This window comes from Zalophus californianus, chromosome 16 (assembly GCF_009762305.2).
Source record: "Zalophus californianus isolate mZalCal1 chromosome 16, mZalCal1.pri.v2, whole genome shotgun sequence".
NCBI lineage: Eukaryota > Metazoa > Chordata > Mammalia > Carnivora > Otariidae > Zalophus > Zalophus californianus.
Window position 1 is genome coordinate 198935 of NC_045610.1, and position 17521 is coordinate 216455.

A 17521-nucleotide genomic window follows, 5' to 3' on the forward strand; every position below is an offset into this window, starting at 1 on the left:
AGATGAAAAGAGAAACTCAGGAAAAATCGGAAGGGGATCAAATCAAATTTGGTTCTGAGAACCAACATTGCCACCCTGTGTTCGAAATCAGCTTTTAAAGAGGCCAAACCCAGAGAAGAGCAGAGGCCACTGCCATCACCCCCACACTCCTGATCCAGGGACACGAGCACACTCGGTTTAGAAGATGTACGGTCACCCTCACCTCTGAGACCACTCCCCACCCTGCAGCCTACGTCAGTCCTCACAGGCCAGGACGCTGAAGAGCACCAAGGAACATAACTCAGGGGTGCTCCACGGAGCTACTGGAACATTCTAAACACAGTGCTCAGCTTGAGACTAGGACAAACTCACTCAATGGAAATGTATAACCAATGGAGATAAGAAGCAAAGAGAAGCTGACTGGAGAAATGTTCCTCACACTGTAGAAAGGACAGAGGCACAGAGTGGGAGAGTCTTCACCTGAAAGCCTTATACTTACTGGGCAGGCTGTATGACCCAAAGGAAGTCACTCCATCCACCTGTCCCTTAGCCCCACTCACAGCCAAGCCGAGGCCCAGACCGAGAGTCTGCAAGGCCCCTGGCAGTTAAGACATTTCCCTAATTCTGCGGTCAGCATCCATCTCCCTGGAAAGAGAAATTCTCCATACCTGTGTGTTTACATTGGCACCGAATTCCAGAAGACACTGGACCGTCTCTTCCAGCCCCCAGGAGGCTGCCAAATGCAAGGGGGTCTGCCCATCTCTCGCCTCCTCCTCCCCTTCTCCATTAGGGCCAGGCTGCCTGGGACTGTTCACGTCACAGCCACTGAAAGCAACAGGGAAATGAAAGTAGGCTTCGAGAGCCAGGCTTCCAACCCAGCCAGAGGCCTGCTGATAAATGCACAGTAGCAGCCTCAGCCAACGAAAAAGCTGCTGCTGCCAGGACTACTGTCTTGGTCACAAATACTGACCCATCTGGGTCGCACTCTCATCGATTCTTCTTTGGTCTTAGGTCAGCCTGGGCACCAGAACTCTTCAAAGTTCCCCAAGGGATCTGTATGCATTTATAATCTGCGTACCACTGCTCTAAAGGTCCCTCCCAGGCACGCTGCACTCCAAGCCTGCTGTGAGCTCATGCACCTTCGGGGGTGGGGGAGGGGATCCCATAGGGGCATGTGGTTTCCTCCACCCCAGCCTCCTGGCTGCACGGTGTGGACTGGTCTGATTGGACTCTGGGAGCCTCTATGGCCTCCAGAGCAGGAAGCCGGCTCAGCTTCTAGACTCTGTGATGTGGGCACCCAAGCCCTTCTCCTCAGAAGTGGGTCAAGTGCCTTAACTGGGGACGTCAGACCAGCCAAGGCACACCAAGACGACAGCTGAATGAGACACTTGGGGTTCTCAGACCTGCGAATGAGGAAGCAGGCGGTCGACTCATTGTTTTCATCAATGGCCCTGTGCAGGAGCGTCTGCAGGCAGCCACTGGGCCCCGGGCCCCAGCACGTGGCATCACAACCATGTCTGACCTGCAGAAAACACAGGTTACCCCCAAACACTGCCCAGCAAAGTCAAACATTTTATCACTGAGCTCTATGTACACCATTAGATTCATTTCTTTCAGGTGAGATACAGCTGAAATTAACTGCTAATTATTTTAATCTGTACAAATGCTGATTAAAATGTGCTTTGTGCCAGGTCCTGTGGGATGGGTTTGGGAAATATAAGAAAGAAAGACAAGTTTATCATCGCCCTCAGGAGCTGTGTCCCAGGAGGGAGAGAGAACACACACACACACACACACACACACACACACACACACACACACACTCCCCTGGCCTCAGTGACACACCTGGAACTCACAGGTAATCTCAATACAACTGGGTGAGACCCCCAGCTAGAAAATGCACTGCTGTCACATTTCAGGCATTTCAGAAACCTGAATGAGGACTTCCTGGGCCTGTCTTCTGAGTAAGGGAGACAAACCATCGATCTGGGGACTTATCACTACGGTAAGAGTGAGGGCAGCCCACATCCAAGGACTCCCGAGGAGGCACCTCAGCTCTCTGGCTTCTTGGTAGTTTTGGTAAAGACAGCCTACAAGAAAGTGTTGGCCAAGGTTACGCTGAACTGCAAGTTTCTTTAACAGGACTTTCCACTGCTCATCCGACCCAACTGGCTGCTTGGCAGATCTCCTGCTCCCTGCGACTGCTATGCAGGCACTGAATCAGTCTTGGACACGAAATACCCCCATGTATAACCAGAGGCGGAAGCTCTGCTCATCTCACCAGGGTAGAGGCGATGTCCTCCAGACTGTTTGCCAAGGCGAGCCACAGTGGGGGGTTCCCCTTCTCATCCGGCACGGACATATCTGCTCCCCGGGTGCATATGGCATCCACCACGAGTGGAAGCTGGTTTCTGATGGCCAGCTGAAGGGCTGTCTCCCCATCCTGAGTCCTGAGAGGACATGCACACCAAAACCAACGTTTGTAGCTGGAGCCAAACGATAATGCGCGCCCTCTGGGCATCCCAGAGGCCAGAACCCACATGACTCACATTGATCAATACTCTTTCAGGGCAATTTAACCTGTCAAGAGCATCTGTCCCTTCTGCCTTTTTAAAAAATATAGCTGTGCCACCCTAGTGCACCCAGAAGGTAGCGGACCAACACCCCAGCAGGGTGACACCTCTTAGGCATCCAGCTGCTTCCAAGAGCATCTCAATAAAATGCCATCACGGCTGCCTACTTGACAAAACACGTCTTTCACCTCAGTCAGTCAGGGTCACCTGACACTGGAGATAAATTCCTCTGAAAATACAGAAATAATAGAAACCTAAGTCTGTATTTCTCCCCCAAGGCTTTCTGACAGCTCATTTGTTGGAATGTTCTTCGTTATGCATGAAATCCCTCTCTCAACAACGGCTTCTGGACTGTTCTTCCAACGAGCTCTGTGCGGTACTGTGGCCTGCTCCTGAAGCGTTCCCCTCCACCACCCCGCAAGTCTCAGTGAAACGGGAGCTGGTACTGCGGCGGAGAGTGCTGCTCCGGCCTACCGGACGTTTATGTCTGCCTGGTGCTCCAGGAGGAAGAGCGCGCTCTTGCTGTCCTGCCGCTGCATGGCCATGTGCAGCAAGGTCTGCCCGTCCGACATGGCGTCATTGATGCAGGCCCCAGAGCCCAGCAGCTGGGCTGCAATCGTGTGCATGCCTGGGACACAAACAGGCCCTGATTGCCCCACATGCTCAACATCTTACTGCAACACACACCCCCTCTCGACTTCTCAAAGCCAGCAGTTTCCACAGGGTATTACAGGCTTAACCCAAACCCAAAGATGAGCCCAGCCCCTCCATGCCTCCCTCCCTCCCCTCCTCCCCTCCCACCCTTCCGACGCAGGTCTGTCTGCTGATGCCGGTAGCCTTGAGCACCCCCTTACCGGTCCATAATGCCAGGCCCAGCACCGTCTGGTCTCGGGAATCCTTGAGGCTGAAGTCCGGAATGATTTGCAAGTTGTTGGTGGCATGAAGAGCATTAGCTAAAATTTTTAAAGTTAACACTTGATTTCACCATCCCATGGAGCACGTTTAAAGTATTCAGGAGCGTAAGAGCTAGTTTCCAACTAACAGACTGGCTAGAATACAATCACCTCTACACAAAGAGAGTTCATAAATCTTGTCGGGGGTGGAAGCCCAGAAACCTGGTATTTTGGAGCAAAGCTTATGGGAAAAATAAAAGTTTTTAAAGCTTAAAATAGTGAATCTTCACAAAAGGAAAACAAACCCACTATTGAAACACATAATGATTCCCTGACTGCTGACGAGAGTCAAAACCATGGCCTGGTACTGCTTTCCTACCATCTTACCACTCCTGTGAGGACCCAGAGAAAGGTGCACTCTACCCAAAATCTCACTTTCTTCCACAAGCACAAGGCTGAACATGCTGACCTTCACAAGGACGGGGCAAGAGGAAAACAAGTTCCGGGACAGGAAAGAGGAAAACCCGAGGATGACTTTCTGAGGGAAGTGGGCCTCCCCATGCCAGGGCTGCCCCTGGTCTTCCTTCCCACTCCTCTCATGGTTCACCTGCAGAGAAGGCTGAGGCAGGTGACAGACCAGCCGGCTTGAGCAGTACCTGGGGCTGCAGGGTCCTCAGAAACTGCTCACACTGAGGCAGAACTTTGGGAAAACACCCAAGGTGAGTAGTCGTCACCAGTTCTAAAACCACAACCTAACAGGTGGAGTGGGCAGGCCCACCCTAACCCAGGGCAACAGTGGTCAGGAGCCAGACTACATGCTTACCTAGTTTGACCCGGAACGATTTGGGGGCAAGAAAATTCCCCAACGGAAGGAACATCAACTCTGTAACTACTCAGAACTACTGTTCAAAGGTCAAGGTGAGCAGCAGTTCCCAGCCACCCACCTTTCTGCTCCAGGATGACAGACACCACATCCGGATGATTATGGGCAATGGCCATGTGCAGTGGTGTCTGCAGATAGACGCTGTCCACGGAGCTGGTCGCGGACGCAGGCTCCTTTGGCAAAGGCGGAGCTTCGTCCGTCTGCAGGTTCGGGTTGGCACCTTGCTGCAGGAGCTCTGCGGTAAGGTTGGCCAGGCCATGCCGACAAGCTGTGTGCAACGGTGTTTCTCCCTGAACAGAAGCAAACGGCCCACCTCAGAGCACGTTCAGGAGGGGGCCTCCCATCACAGGGCGCTAACAACAGCCTGTGTGTTGAATCCCGGGTCCCCAGCAGCAGCTGCAGCCCTGGTTTATCCTGTCACCAGCTGACCATGAGGCATCCACACCTGCGGTCTGTCCCTCCCTTCCCTGTGCCATCAGCCTCCATTTATTTAACGTCTGCCCCAGTGCCCTCCAAACACCCCGGCCCCTCCTCTTCTACATGTCCAAGAACCTTCCTAATCACCCTTCCAACAGTTATTACTGAACAACCTCGACGTGCCACAGAAGGAAGCCCCAGGGAGACTGGCAGAGCCTCAACTGCAGCCCCGCGGGGCCAGGGCTAACGGTGGAGCCACCGTGCCCCTCCCACGCCCACCCCCACTGGTCTCTCTGATCGGCTCACACCAGCCCCATCTTGAACTCGGATCAAGTCCTCCTTCCCGCACTTCTTAAAATTAAAAACATTTTAACCTGGTATTCCACATACTCAATTCGCTATTCCAGAGGCACAAGAACATATAGTGACCCGTTTCCTTCCTGCCCTGCCCCCACACCCAAATCTCCCCCCTCCCCAGGAAACCCTGGTACCAGATTCCTGCGTCCTTCCACGGACAGAAGAGTCACAGAAGGACAGGTACACAGACACATACCGCATCTTTCCACCCAAACGGAAGGAATCCAATTGAACACACTGCCCTGCTCCTTATTCTTATGGAAGATATACCTCATCCCTTTAGAGTCAAAGACTCAACAAGGCTCCTTGTGAAACACAGCAAGACCCCACTTCCTCCTCCCTAAAAAGAAATTTTCACTTTTAACTCTCAGCTGGGTTTCTGCATTCTCCATATTTCTAACTAACAAGTTTCTGTTGCCACCACTCAGTTTTACAGGCTCAGGTACTGTATGTGAACCTCCGACTGCCATGTCACTGTGTCACGGGACTCAGCCCCCCGCCCCCCACCAACGCACCCTTCCCCATCGACCTGTGTTGCAGTGTGGAGGGCCTGAGTGTCCTGTGTCCTTGTGTCACGGGACTCAGACCCCCGGGGCCCCCGCCAACACACCCTTCCCCATCGACCTGTGCCGCGGTGTGGAGAGCCTCACCAAGTGTCCTGTGTCCTTGTGTCACGGGACTCAGCCCCCCCAGCCCCCCGCCAACACACCCTTCCCCATCGACCTGTGCCGCGGTGTGGAGAGCCTCACCAAGTGTCCTGTGTCCTTGTGTCACGGGACTCAGCCCCCCCGGCCCCCCGCCAACACACCCTTCCCCATCGACCTGTGCCGCGGTGTGGAGAGCCTCACCAAGTGTCCTGGGTCCTTGTGTCACGGGACTCAGCCCCCCCGGCCCCCCGCCAACACACCCTTCCCCATCGACCTGTGCCGCGGTGTGGAGAGCCTCACCAAGTGTCCTGTGTCCTTGTGTCACGGGACTCAGCCCCCCCGGCCCCCCGCCAACACACCCTTCCCCATCGACCTGTGCCGCGGTGTGGAGAGCCTCACCAAGTGTCCTGGGTCCTTGTGTCACGGGACTCAGCCCCCCCGGCCCCCCGCCAACACACCCTTCCCCATCGACCTGTGCCGCGGTGTGGAGAGCCTCACCAAGTGTCCTGTGTCCTTGTGTCACGGGACTCGGCCCCCCGCCACCACACCCTTCCCCATCGACCTGTGCCGCAGTGTGGAGGGCCTCACAACAGTTTCCTCCTCCGTAGGACCATCTTCCGCTCCAGCCCCCTCCCCTCCACATTCGCACTGGGAATGCTCACTGGCCCCCATGACCCCGCCAGGGTCTGGAAGCGCAGGAACGTCACGCCCAGACCTCCATCCGACATCTCTGCTCCACAGTCACCGAGTCGAATCCGCTATGCAGCAGTTCCTCCCCCTGGTAATTCTCGTTCTCTTCATGGCGGCATCTGGCCGTCCCACCCCCTCTTGACCCTGCTTCTCAGAGACCCAGCTGGTAGGAGTATAATTCCACAAACCCTCCGAAGCCTATCCCTGTAGGTCCAAATTCAGTATCCAAGGTCAGCACTACTCGCTACCAGTCTAGGTGACTCCCACCACCCCGGTCTCGACCTCAACGGTGCACCCACTGGGCCAGCTTCCCAGGACCGCTTGTTACTCAAAACCCTGCACATGGATCTTCTCTTCCCACAGGATAAAGTCCAAAGAACTCAACCAGCATTCCAGACCCTTCTCCAGTGTCACTCTTACTTGCCTTCAAATCGGGTCTCTTGAGGCGCATCTCAGGGTTCTCCCTGTTTTGTTACAAAGGGTATAAGAGAAGGAATGGCTGGTAGACACTGTGAGCTCCATACCACGAGAAATGAACAGTGGGCAAAATGGATGAGGCCGGAGGAGACAGACACAGACAGACACACATAATGGATGACGCTGGAGGAGACAGACACAGACAGACACACGTAACGGATGAGGCCGGAGGAGACAGACACAGACAGACACACGTAACGGATGAGGCCGGAGTAGACAGACACAGACAGACACACATAACGGATGAGGCCGGAGGAGACAGACAAAGACACACGTAACGGATGACACCGAAAGAGACAGACACAGACAGACACACGTAACGGCCGAAGCAAAGTCAAGGAAGCCACGAGTGCACTCAGGGACATGCTGCTGCTCAGCTCGAGAGCAGGTCGTGTACGGGTTTAGGTGCAGAAAGGTTAGCACATTGAATGGCGGAAAGGATGGTGCTGCCATCTCCCCTGAGCTTCCGAGACACTTCGGTGTGTCTCATGCACAAGCTTACAGCGTGTACTGCCTTGCCCAGCACTGTTAAGAGAGTGTGCAACCTTCCATCCTACACCTGAGTCTTAATGCTGGCTCTGTCACTGGTAAGCCACTTAACCTCTCAGAGCCTCACCGTTCTTTGCCCTGAAACGAGGGATTTGGACATGTCGAGAATGTTCCTTCCAGGTCCACTCTGAGAATTAGAAGAACCAACATCTCAAAGCTCTGAGCACAAAGGTGCAAAGTAAATGTGACCTTAGAGACAAGCACAGCCTCCCTATATGAAAACAGCAGTGAAAATAACATCACATAGCACCCGATGTCCTAGCCCATTATGTAACAAGCACTTACATGTGCCCTTTCCTTTTCCCTAATCCATACCCGATGAAATCAATGTGAATCCCATTTTGCAAAGAAGGAAACCGAAGCTCACAAAGGGTCAGTAACTTGCTTAAGATCACACAGGGCAGGGTGAGAAATGGGAAGTCTTACCCCAAAGCCATGCTTTGACCGGAACACTGTGCAGTCTACCTTGTGAACCTGAGACCTAGACTAAATAAGCACCCACATAAGAAAGATTCTGTAAACCAAAGTATTATTAAAAATGGAGATTCTACGATGGTAGTTTGTGTGTACAAGCCTGGCACTCTCCAGCAGACCTAGATGTCCACAGCGTCCAGGTCAGGACCCGATATTCCACAAATGTTTAGGGATTGGTTGCTGAATGAATCAACCAACCGGTATTTGGGGACAAAACATCCATTTCACCCTGGTTTTCTAACCAAGTACATGCATGATCAGACAAAAACTGAAAAAGCAGCTATTCTTTCCCACACAACCAGCACTGCCTATCTTGCACAGACCCACGCTGCTCCTCTGGCCACCCCGGCACACTTACCCACTTGTTCCTGTGATTGACCTGGGCACCGCTGGTCGCCAGGAAAAGAGCCGCTGCCTCGTTCCCGGCTTCAGCCGCCCGCTGCAGTAAGCAATTCCCTGGGGGACAGTGAGCACACTCGTTTCCATCTGCACAACAAGCCCCTCCTCGCCCACCTTCCACAACGGACAAGCCCATATCCCACACCCACATCCACACAGGCCCTCTCTGCATGTGGACGCAGACACCGGATAGGCCTGGGTGGAACAAAGACTTGGTCTGGGAGTCAGGAGACATTCATTCTTTCAGAGTCTCTGCCACTGGACGCCGCCCGGGGCCAGAGGTGAGTTCTATCTCCCGCTGAGGATGGGTTAGAACACGGTTTCTCAGTAGTGGTGCTCCTGCCATTTTAGGCCAGGGGCTCTTTGTTGTGAGGCGTCTGTTCTGTATACGGGATGACAACTAGATGCCAACAGCACTCCCAGCCTTACTGTAACAACTGTGTCTAGAGATGTTGCCAAAAGTCCAGGGGAGGGGGACAGTTGTCTGAGAACCTCTGGACCTAGAATGACCATTTCGAAGAGAATGTGAGCTTAAGTTCTACCAGAAAATGCCCTTTACATTTTATCCCTAAGGCCTTAAATATGTTTGTTCTTGGCTTAGAAATGTTTTGCTTAGCACTGTTTTCTAAATAAAAATCTTAGGAAAAAAAAACATTTATTTTCTTCTTTCCCTCATGGAATGTTTTTAGCCCCAAAGCATCGTTTCCCTTTCTATTAACATCCATTTCCTGTTCGGATAAACCCAGAATCTCATATGCTGCAGCTATGCTATTTGAAAACTCAAATTAAATACCAGGACTAAAAATAGGTAAAGAAATGGGACATGGCTAAAATCAACAACACAGGAAACAACAGGTGTTGGCGAGGATATGGAGAAAGGGGAAACCTCGTGCACTGCTGGTGGGAATGCAAACTGGTGCAGCCATCTGGAAAATAGCATGGAGGTTCCTCAGAAAGTTAAAAATAGAGCTACCCTAATTGCCCTACTAGGTATTTACCCAAAGAATACAAAAATACAGATACAAAAGGGCACATGCACCCTGATGTTTCTAGAAGCATTATCAACAATAGCCAAACTGCAGAAAGAGTCCAGATGTCCATCAACAGATGGATGGATAAAGATGTGGTGTGTGTGTACACACACACACACACACACACGGTGGAATATTACTCAACCATCAAAAAGAATGAAATCTTGCCATTTGCAATGACATGGATGGACCTGGACTGTATTATGCTAAGCAAAATAAGCCATCAGAAAAAAGAGAAATACGATATGATCTCACTCATGGAATTCAAGAAAGAAAACAGATGAACACAGGGGAAGGGGGAAAAGAAAAGGAGGAGAGATGGAAACAAACCATAAGAGACTCTTAATGACAGAGAAGAAACAGGGTCGCTGCAGGGAGGTGGATGAGGGATGGGCATTAAGGAGAGCACTGGGTGTTGTATGTAACTGATGAATCACTGAATTCTACTCCAGAAACCAATATTGTGCTGTATGTTAACTACTTTAAAAAAAAAAAAAGAAAGAAAGAAAAGAAATGGGACAAATGCTTTGTTTTCGTGCCATTTTTCCTTTTCTCTCAGAGACTGTGATTCCACCCCTAGCTGAGAGCCACCCTACCTTAGAGACCCCTAATGAGGGCCCATCCTCACTTCCGCAGTCATTCTCGGGCACACAGAACATGAACATGGGCCTCCCCATCAAATAAAGATGACCTGCAACTGCTAAAACATTATGCTGAGGAACATGCATTCCATGTATAAGGACAACTGGAACAAGGAAAAAATAATAATCCTGAACTTGCACTAAAACTCAAAGTATATAAAGTAAAACTGACAGAACTAGCAAGACAATGGATAAATCCATAATCATAATGAAGAATTTTAATACACCTCCCAAAACTGACAAATCAAGCAGTCTAACAGTAAGTTAATGTGTAAGGTTTACACGGCATGATGAACACGCTTGACGCATGGACATAAGCAGAGACTAAGCAGGACATAAACAGTAAAGAATGCACATTCTTAACGTCTGCCTTCAGCTCAGGTCATGATCCCAGGGTCCTGGGATCAGGTCCTGCGTCAGGCTCCTTGCTCAGCAGGGAGCCTGCTTCTCCCTCTCCTCCCTGCTCGTGTTCTCTCTCATTATCTCTGTGTCTCGCTGTCTCAAATAAAATCTTTAACGAAAAAAATTAAAAATTAAAAAAAACTTTCTCACTAAAAAAAAACAAAAACACAGTCTTGTCAAGTACATATCAAGCTTTCATAAAAACTGGATCTGCAGGGCGCCTGGGTGGCTCAGTTGGTTGGGCATCTGCTTCGGCTCAAGTCACGATCCGGGAGTCCAGGGATCGAGTCCCGCGCCAGGCTCCCTCTCCCTCTGTCCCACCCCCTGCTCCTTCGCTCTCCCTCAAATAAATAAATTTTTAAAATCTTTAAAATAAAAAAACTGGATCTGCAGGAACCTAACATTCAAGCCCTAAATATCAAAGAACTAGTTTCTTATATAATGTAATGATCATATGATTACATTAGAAAACAGTAAAATTATGGCCAATAACTACTATACCTTTGTAAATTAAGACCAATTTAGTAACAATCTCGTTTCCAGAGGGTTTTCCTGATCCCCCCTGTGTGGAGTGCCCTGCCTTTAGCTTTCATGTCGCCAGAGGGGTAATTTAATTTGATCTTTATTTAAATTATTAACTTCTTTCAGGGAAAGGGCTGTTTAATATCCATCCTTTTTTGGCCCATTCCCCTCATCCATGGCACCCACGCACACGTTACACATAGCAATACGGATTACAATGGGATCCTTCTCCTTAAAATACCCCATATTTTATTTAGTCAGATCAAGGAAATATCCACATTAAAACAGTGGTTCTCAAAGTGTGGTCGTTGGATTCCTGGGGGATCCCGAGTGTCTTTCAGGGGCCCATGAGGTCAAAACTGTCCCGGTAACAGTAACGCTGGATGTCTGCTCGTCCCCCTGTGCTGACTGGCACTGCCGGCAGGTCACACTAAGGCGTGAGCACAAATAAACACGGGGTCCCGGCATATGTACCCGTAGTCACTGCATCACTCTTTACCACCATGCACCAGCCAAAAAAGGGGCAGTTTCTTGATAAAGCAGTAAAAATTACTAAATTTCTTAAATTTCAACGAGTACCTGTCCTTTTAGAACTCTGCGTGACATTTCATTTATAACTGGGAAAATCCAATAAAAGTATATTCATTTAGAAAATAGCTATGACTTTAGCAAAAATCTGATAAGAAAAGCACAAAAAAAATACATACATACATAAAATAAGATACATTTCTGTGTGACAAAGTTAAGTAGCATGCATAAAACCGCATCTGCTGTGTAACGAAGTCCCACAGTGGTCTCCAGGAAAGGCACAGGAGCCACTGTTTAAGCTGCAAGCTAAGCTAGCAGTTTTCTTCATGGAACACAACTTTCATGAAAGAAGGGCTGATTAACAAACCAGTTATTTAAACAGGAGCATCCGACAGACATTTTCCTGAAAATGAACAATGTGAGCCTATCTCTTTAAGAAAGACAACTGGCAATAATTGTAGCGAATGATAAAATTTGGATCTTGTAAGTGAGTATCAGAATTTTGGAAAACTTTTATCCAAAACTGCAAGTTTGCCAGCTTATCAACACTGGAAGACTTTTCTGATGAGATCGCTGATGCTATCAGTAAATGTCATTCTAAAATACACAAACGTTTGGAAGATCGTTTCCACTCAGTGAAGATTGTTCCACTCAGTGAACCAGTATGTTTCAAGTAATCAAGTCATGATGTTATAAAATCATGTATGGAGAAAAGATCCATTCAAGCACAAATGGACCATGCATTTTCATACACCAGAGTATGAAGAATTCATTGACACACTTTCAGATTCCACATTGCAACTGACTTTAAACTATCATTTGGTCAATTCTGCTTGCTATATAGAATCTAAGAAACACATCCACAATTATCTGAGAAGGCTCTAAAATACGCCTCCCTTTTCCAGCTACGTAACTGTGTGAGGGAATGTTTTCTTCACATACTTTAACGAAAACAACTTATCTCAAAAGGTTGAATACAGATGCAGATACAGGAAACCAGTCACTCTTCCAACTAATTGTGTTTTGAACATTATTCTTCATAAAAAAATGCTATGTTAAACATATAATGGTTTCGGGGCGCCTGGGTGGCTTAGTCGTTGAGCGTCTGCCTTCGGCTCAGGTCATGATCCCAGGGTCCTGGGATCGAGCCCCGCCTCGGGCTCCCTGCTCCATGGGAAGCCTGTTTCTCCCTCTCCCACTCCCCCTGCTTGTGTTCCCTCTCTCGCTGTGTCTCTCTCTGTCAAATAAATAAATAAAATCTTAAAAAAATAAAATTATTAAAACAAAACATATAATGGTTTATTTTTTATATTAATTAATACATCTTTTAAAAATTTCACAGTTTTAATTTCTAAAATGTTACATATCAAAGCTATAACCCACCGAAAATAAAATACTTGGGGATATAATTTTTAAGAGTGTAAAAGGAGTTCTGAAGGGGCGCCTGGGTGGCTCAGTTGGTTAAGCGACTGCCTTCGGCTCAGGTCATGATCCTGGAGTCCCGGGATCGAGTCCCGCATCGGGCTCCCTGCTCAGCAGGGAGTCTGCTTCTCCCTCTGCCCCTCCCCCTCTCATGTACTCTCTCTCTCTCTCTCATTCTCACTCTCTCAAAATAAATAATAAATAAATTTAAAAAAAAAAAAAAAGGAGTTCTGAAGCTCACTGCACCAAATAAATGGAAGTGTTTCTGCTTAACAGACTTCAGAGTCTGGTTGAACTTCTTCAAGCATAAGATTAAAAAAATAACTCAGGCTTTTACTACAGTGAAAAGCACAGACTGATTCCCCTAATACTATGCCATTCAGTTTCTAACTTTCTGGTACAAGTGCTGAGGTGATGTTTCATGGCCCCCCGGACCTGAGCCCCCGCTTGGGAGGGGTCCATGTGTTACCTGTGACAGTGTCCGGTGCGTTGGTGTTGCTGCCCCGCTGGATGAGTCTGGCTGCAAAGCTGTTCTCATCAAATGAGGTCCCATTCACCACCGGGAGGTCTTCGAAGGGGTTCACCGAGTGGTCCGGAGACACGGTGACGTACTGCACCGCGAGCCACAGAGCGGTGCTGCCCCTGTGGTCTTTCAGTTCCAGATCCAGCCTGAAGCAAGGAAGCGAACAGCACATACAACCCTCTGCCAACAGCCCCATCTTCTCTTCATACACATTTGAATGACAACTCCTCACTGACTTTCACTTACTAACATTTACAACACCAAAAGACACTGTAAGAGAACTATGTTGCACTCATCACCCCACCCTCCCAGCTGCTTTTCCAGCGCTCCGCGTGTGTACCGTTTGCACTGCAGCAACTGGCTGAACACACGTTCATTCCTGGCCACGATGCTCGTGTGCAAGGGAGTCCTGTGGACGAGAGAGAAGAGGGGTCAACCCAGAACCGGCGCGGTCAGGATGACCCACAAGAACCCCACGTTTCTGCAACAGTGTCACTTTGTGCCCCAGCAAACAGCTTTCCAAAATCATGACCAAGTATCAAAGAATGAAAATGGAGCTGCTTCTACGTCACCATTTAGTCAGTGGCCAAAAGGACAAGAACCAACAAAAGGAAGAGAGACACAGAACACTCTCCAGTTAAATGCTGACGCGCCCTATTACCCATTTTCTTAACCAGCAGTCTCTACACATGTACGCCTATTTTCCCCACCTATCCTCCACAATTCTGAAAACGAATGTTTTTCTTCCTGTAACTCTGGGTTATGCTTGAACACAGCGTGGTACAGGTAGGGACTGATGGGAGTGGCTTCTGACTGCCCTTCAGTGCGTTTACTCAGCCCTCACGTGCCCTGAAGGACAGCCTCCCCACCCTCCGCAGGCACCCTTCTGAGGCACGCGCCACCAGTGGCTGCTGCAGCCGGACAAAGTCAAATTAAAGATTCAACAGAAGATAAAAAGGATGCAATTATTTCTGGAAATAAAGTAGTTATCACACGATAATGAGAGTTCAGAGAGACCCATTTGACATAATTGTGGAATCCTTCCACACACGTCTATTTTCTTATTCTGACAGCTGCACAGAACTCGGTTCTTATTTTGTGAGAGGCTTTTCTAAGGTATAAAATACTGCGCTGTGACTACAGAAAGTGGGTCCCACTTGTTGGAGGTCCCCTTCTGTGCCTCCCATACTGCCGCCCCAAAGATATGCAGCCCTTCCGTAGACTCTAAACCACAAGGGATCCTCAACAAGGTACTTCTGGGAAGAGGCAAAGGAACACAACTGCCGTCAGAGGTGTTATGGAGGAAGACATGCGCTCTGCGGAGAGCCAACCGAAGCCAGAGTAGTCATACCTAGTGAGAACTGGGTTTAACACAGAGAATTTCCCAACAATCAGACCACCTTGAGATGGAGTGCGCCCCTTCTTCACAGTACCCCACCAGCTCTGACAAAGATGCTGGGACAAAGTTCCTTTGGAGCAACTGGACCAGTGACCACTTGAACAAGACAGAACCTGCTTACAAATCCATGGACCTCAGCTCCCAGCAGGGAAATGATTTCCCCAAGTGCCCCTGAGCTTAGTCGTGCCTCTCATCTGTCTAACAAACCAGTGTCTGTGACTTCAATGAAGATCATACTGAATAACAAGTCCCTGTCTGCTAGTTGTGTGCCACCATAAAATACCATTCTGGAAAGAGCACTAAGAGCAGACTGTCTGACCCCACTTACCTGCCCTTGCTGTCCTGCATGTTGGGGTTGGCACCAGCCTGCAAAAGGGCCTCTGCGATCTGGGCCATCTCAGACATCACATCTGCTGAGTGTTTCTTCGCACTGTACAAAGCCACAAGGTGCAACGGTGTCTCCTGGGCACCCAACGTAGCAGCATTGACAAGGGCCCCATTCTTAATGAGGAAGGTGGCAGCAAAGAGATCTCCTTGAAAAGAAACAAAAATGGTCACCCATGACAACACCAGGGCAAGCTATTGGCTAATTGCTTCCTCGGAAACTCAGTAAGTGCAGACAAAATAGAGGGACGACCGGGCATGTCTTGGCAGAAGAACCTCTGGGACACCTCTAAGTGGAAACTCATCATCAAGATCACGAAGTCCATACTTGAATTCCAAAGGCTTCATTCAATTTCTGATTACCTGTTGTCATCTGTCCTGCCCCCTCACCTCAACATCACTATTTAAGTACAGCAGGCTTCTACACTTAACGGCCTCTCCTACTCATCAGCTCTCAAAGAGGGTTTCAAGATTCCTCCCCAACACAGTTGATGCCCCTCTCTCATTTCCTGACCACAGTCTGCTCCTGAGCAACTCTTACCGCCAATCTGCTATACTTACATACAGGTTCCTGCTCAAAGTATGACCCTGTCTGATTTATTGTGATTAAGTGTTCTCAATCTATTACATACAAACATTAACAGTCTCAACAAGAAGTTTTCAACTGAATATTTGAACCAAGCATCTGTACACATTATTCTTTACAAAAACTCCACATGGTAAATTAAGTGGTTGTCAAAACAAAGCTTCCTCCTAAGTCCCCTCCACTGCCGTAACTCTTGGAGCATTTATACAGGTACAAGAGTCTGTCTGGGACTACTTAAAAATACCAAATTAATTCTGAATAACTTACATAAAATCCAGTAAGTTCGACAGCTCAAACTGCTGTCTTTGACTATTCACAGTGCTCTGTATGAGGAAACACAGAACCGACCTTGACATCCTGACAAAAGGCCAAGAATTAAGTTTACATAAAGATACTAAAGGTGTACAGTTCTGTAAAAACATGGCTAAATTCAGAACCAAGCAATCTGACAATTTCATCTCAAAAATACTTGTGGCCAAGCAGTTAAAGTGTGCTTGTCAAGTTAACCTGGAGGATGATAGGGATTGAGCAAATAAATTTGCTGTAAGATTACTTAAAATTCAATCTTCCTTGGATTTAATTCCATGTACAACTTAAAGTACACAAAAACACTCACTATACATAAAAAAAGTATTGGGCTCCCAGCTTAGAGGAGAGTCTGCCTCTCCTTCTACCCCTCCCCACCCTCCCCACTTGTGCTTTCTCTCTAATAAATAAAACCTTAAAAAAAAAAAAGAAAAGAAAAGAAAAGAAGGCAAGAATAGCAATGCATCATAAGATAATGAACTACTAACAAAGCAATCACCCAGTTACAAATGCACGATGCTTGCTTTGAGGCATTCTGTCTAGCTGGAGGGGAAGCAATGGTTTCTTCTGGGCACCTCCAAGTAGCACCGATGAGCTCACTGCAGGGAAGTCTTCAGAGCAAACCTCCTTCCCCTCCCAGGCCAGGTGTAACTCTGGCGGGTGGGACACAGCACTTCCCTAAGTAGTCCCAAAGGTACACCTGAGATTCAGAGCTACTTTCTGTAGATTCTGTCTCCACTTCACCAAGGTCTACAGGATCAATTTCTTGCAAATCACACCCTTCTTCAGCTAGAAGATCCCCCAAAGGCAGAGCCACTGCTGCTCAGTGGACTTCCTACGTCTCATGCGTGTGTGCAGTCTTGGGATGGGCCAGGTTGTCGAAGGTGCCGCAGAACTTCTTTGCTATATAGATCATAGAAAATGGTATTCTTTCCACAGCTGATCTGTTTTTGTCTTTGCATCCAGACATGTTCATCTATTCCTAATTGTTAGTGCTATGTATAGATGTATGCTCCTTTGAATCCCAACCTCCAAATGATGATTTTCTCCTTTCAAAGTCACTTATGAGAAGTTTTCTTTTATATCTTGCAATATCATTCATCTTTAATTATACTTTTGCAGCCTCAACATCTAGAGTAGGGCTTAGGATTTTCAGGAGTGGCAAAGTTCTCAAGTCTGTTATCTGTATTCCTATGCTCATTTTTTTTTTTAAAGATTCTATTTATCTATTTTAGAGAGAGAGAGAGAGCGCGCACGCGCAAGCAGGGGAAGGGGCTCTCAAGAAGGAGAGGGAGAGAGAATCCTCAAGTAGACTCCCCACTGAGCACAGAGCCTAACACGGGGCTCTGTACTTTCTTCCAAGGGGCCATCTTGCCAGAGAATGTCAGCTCTGGCATGGAGGTGCTCAGGCTGCCACAGCCCACTTAGATGGTGACTGA

The 17521-nt window shown here is 48.5% G+C and overlaps 1 protein-coding gene across 3 annotated transcripts in view; it reads right to left on the bottom strand.

Moving 5' to 3' along the window:
* The window catches only part of ANKFY1 (ankyrin repeat and FYVE domain containing 1), an 86917-nt gene that overhangs the window by 14410 nt on the left and 54986 nt on the right, over window positions 1-17521 (bottom strand). For all 3 annotated transcript variants that reach the window (XM_027624834.2, XM_027624836.2, XM_027624835.2), the window contains exons 8-17: window positions 15135-15339; window positions 13748-13816; window positions 13354-13553; window positions 8298-8395; window positions 4390-4618; window positions 3407-3505; window positions 3027-3180; window positions 2261-2429; window positions 1383-1501; window positions 648-804 (exon numbers count right to left, since the gene is read on the bottom strand). In XM_027624834.2, coding sequence (XP_027480635.2) covers window positions 648-804; window positions 1383-1501; window positions 2261-2429; window positions 3027-3180; window positions 3407-3505; window positions 4390-4618; window positions 8298-8395; window positions 13354-13553; window positions 13748-13816; window positions 15135-15339 — 1499 coding nt within the window. The remainder of the gene's footprint in view (window positions 1-647; window positions 805-1382; window positions 1502-2260; window positions 2430-3026; window positions 3181-3406; window positions 3506-4389; window positions 4619-8297; window positions 8396-13353; window positions 13554-13747; window positions 13817-15134; window positions 15340-17521) is intronic.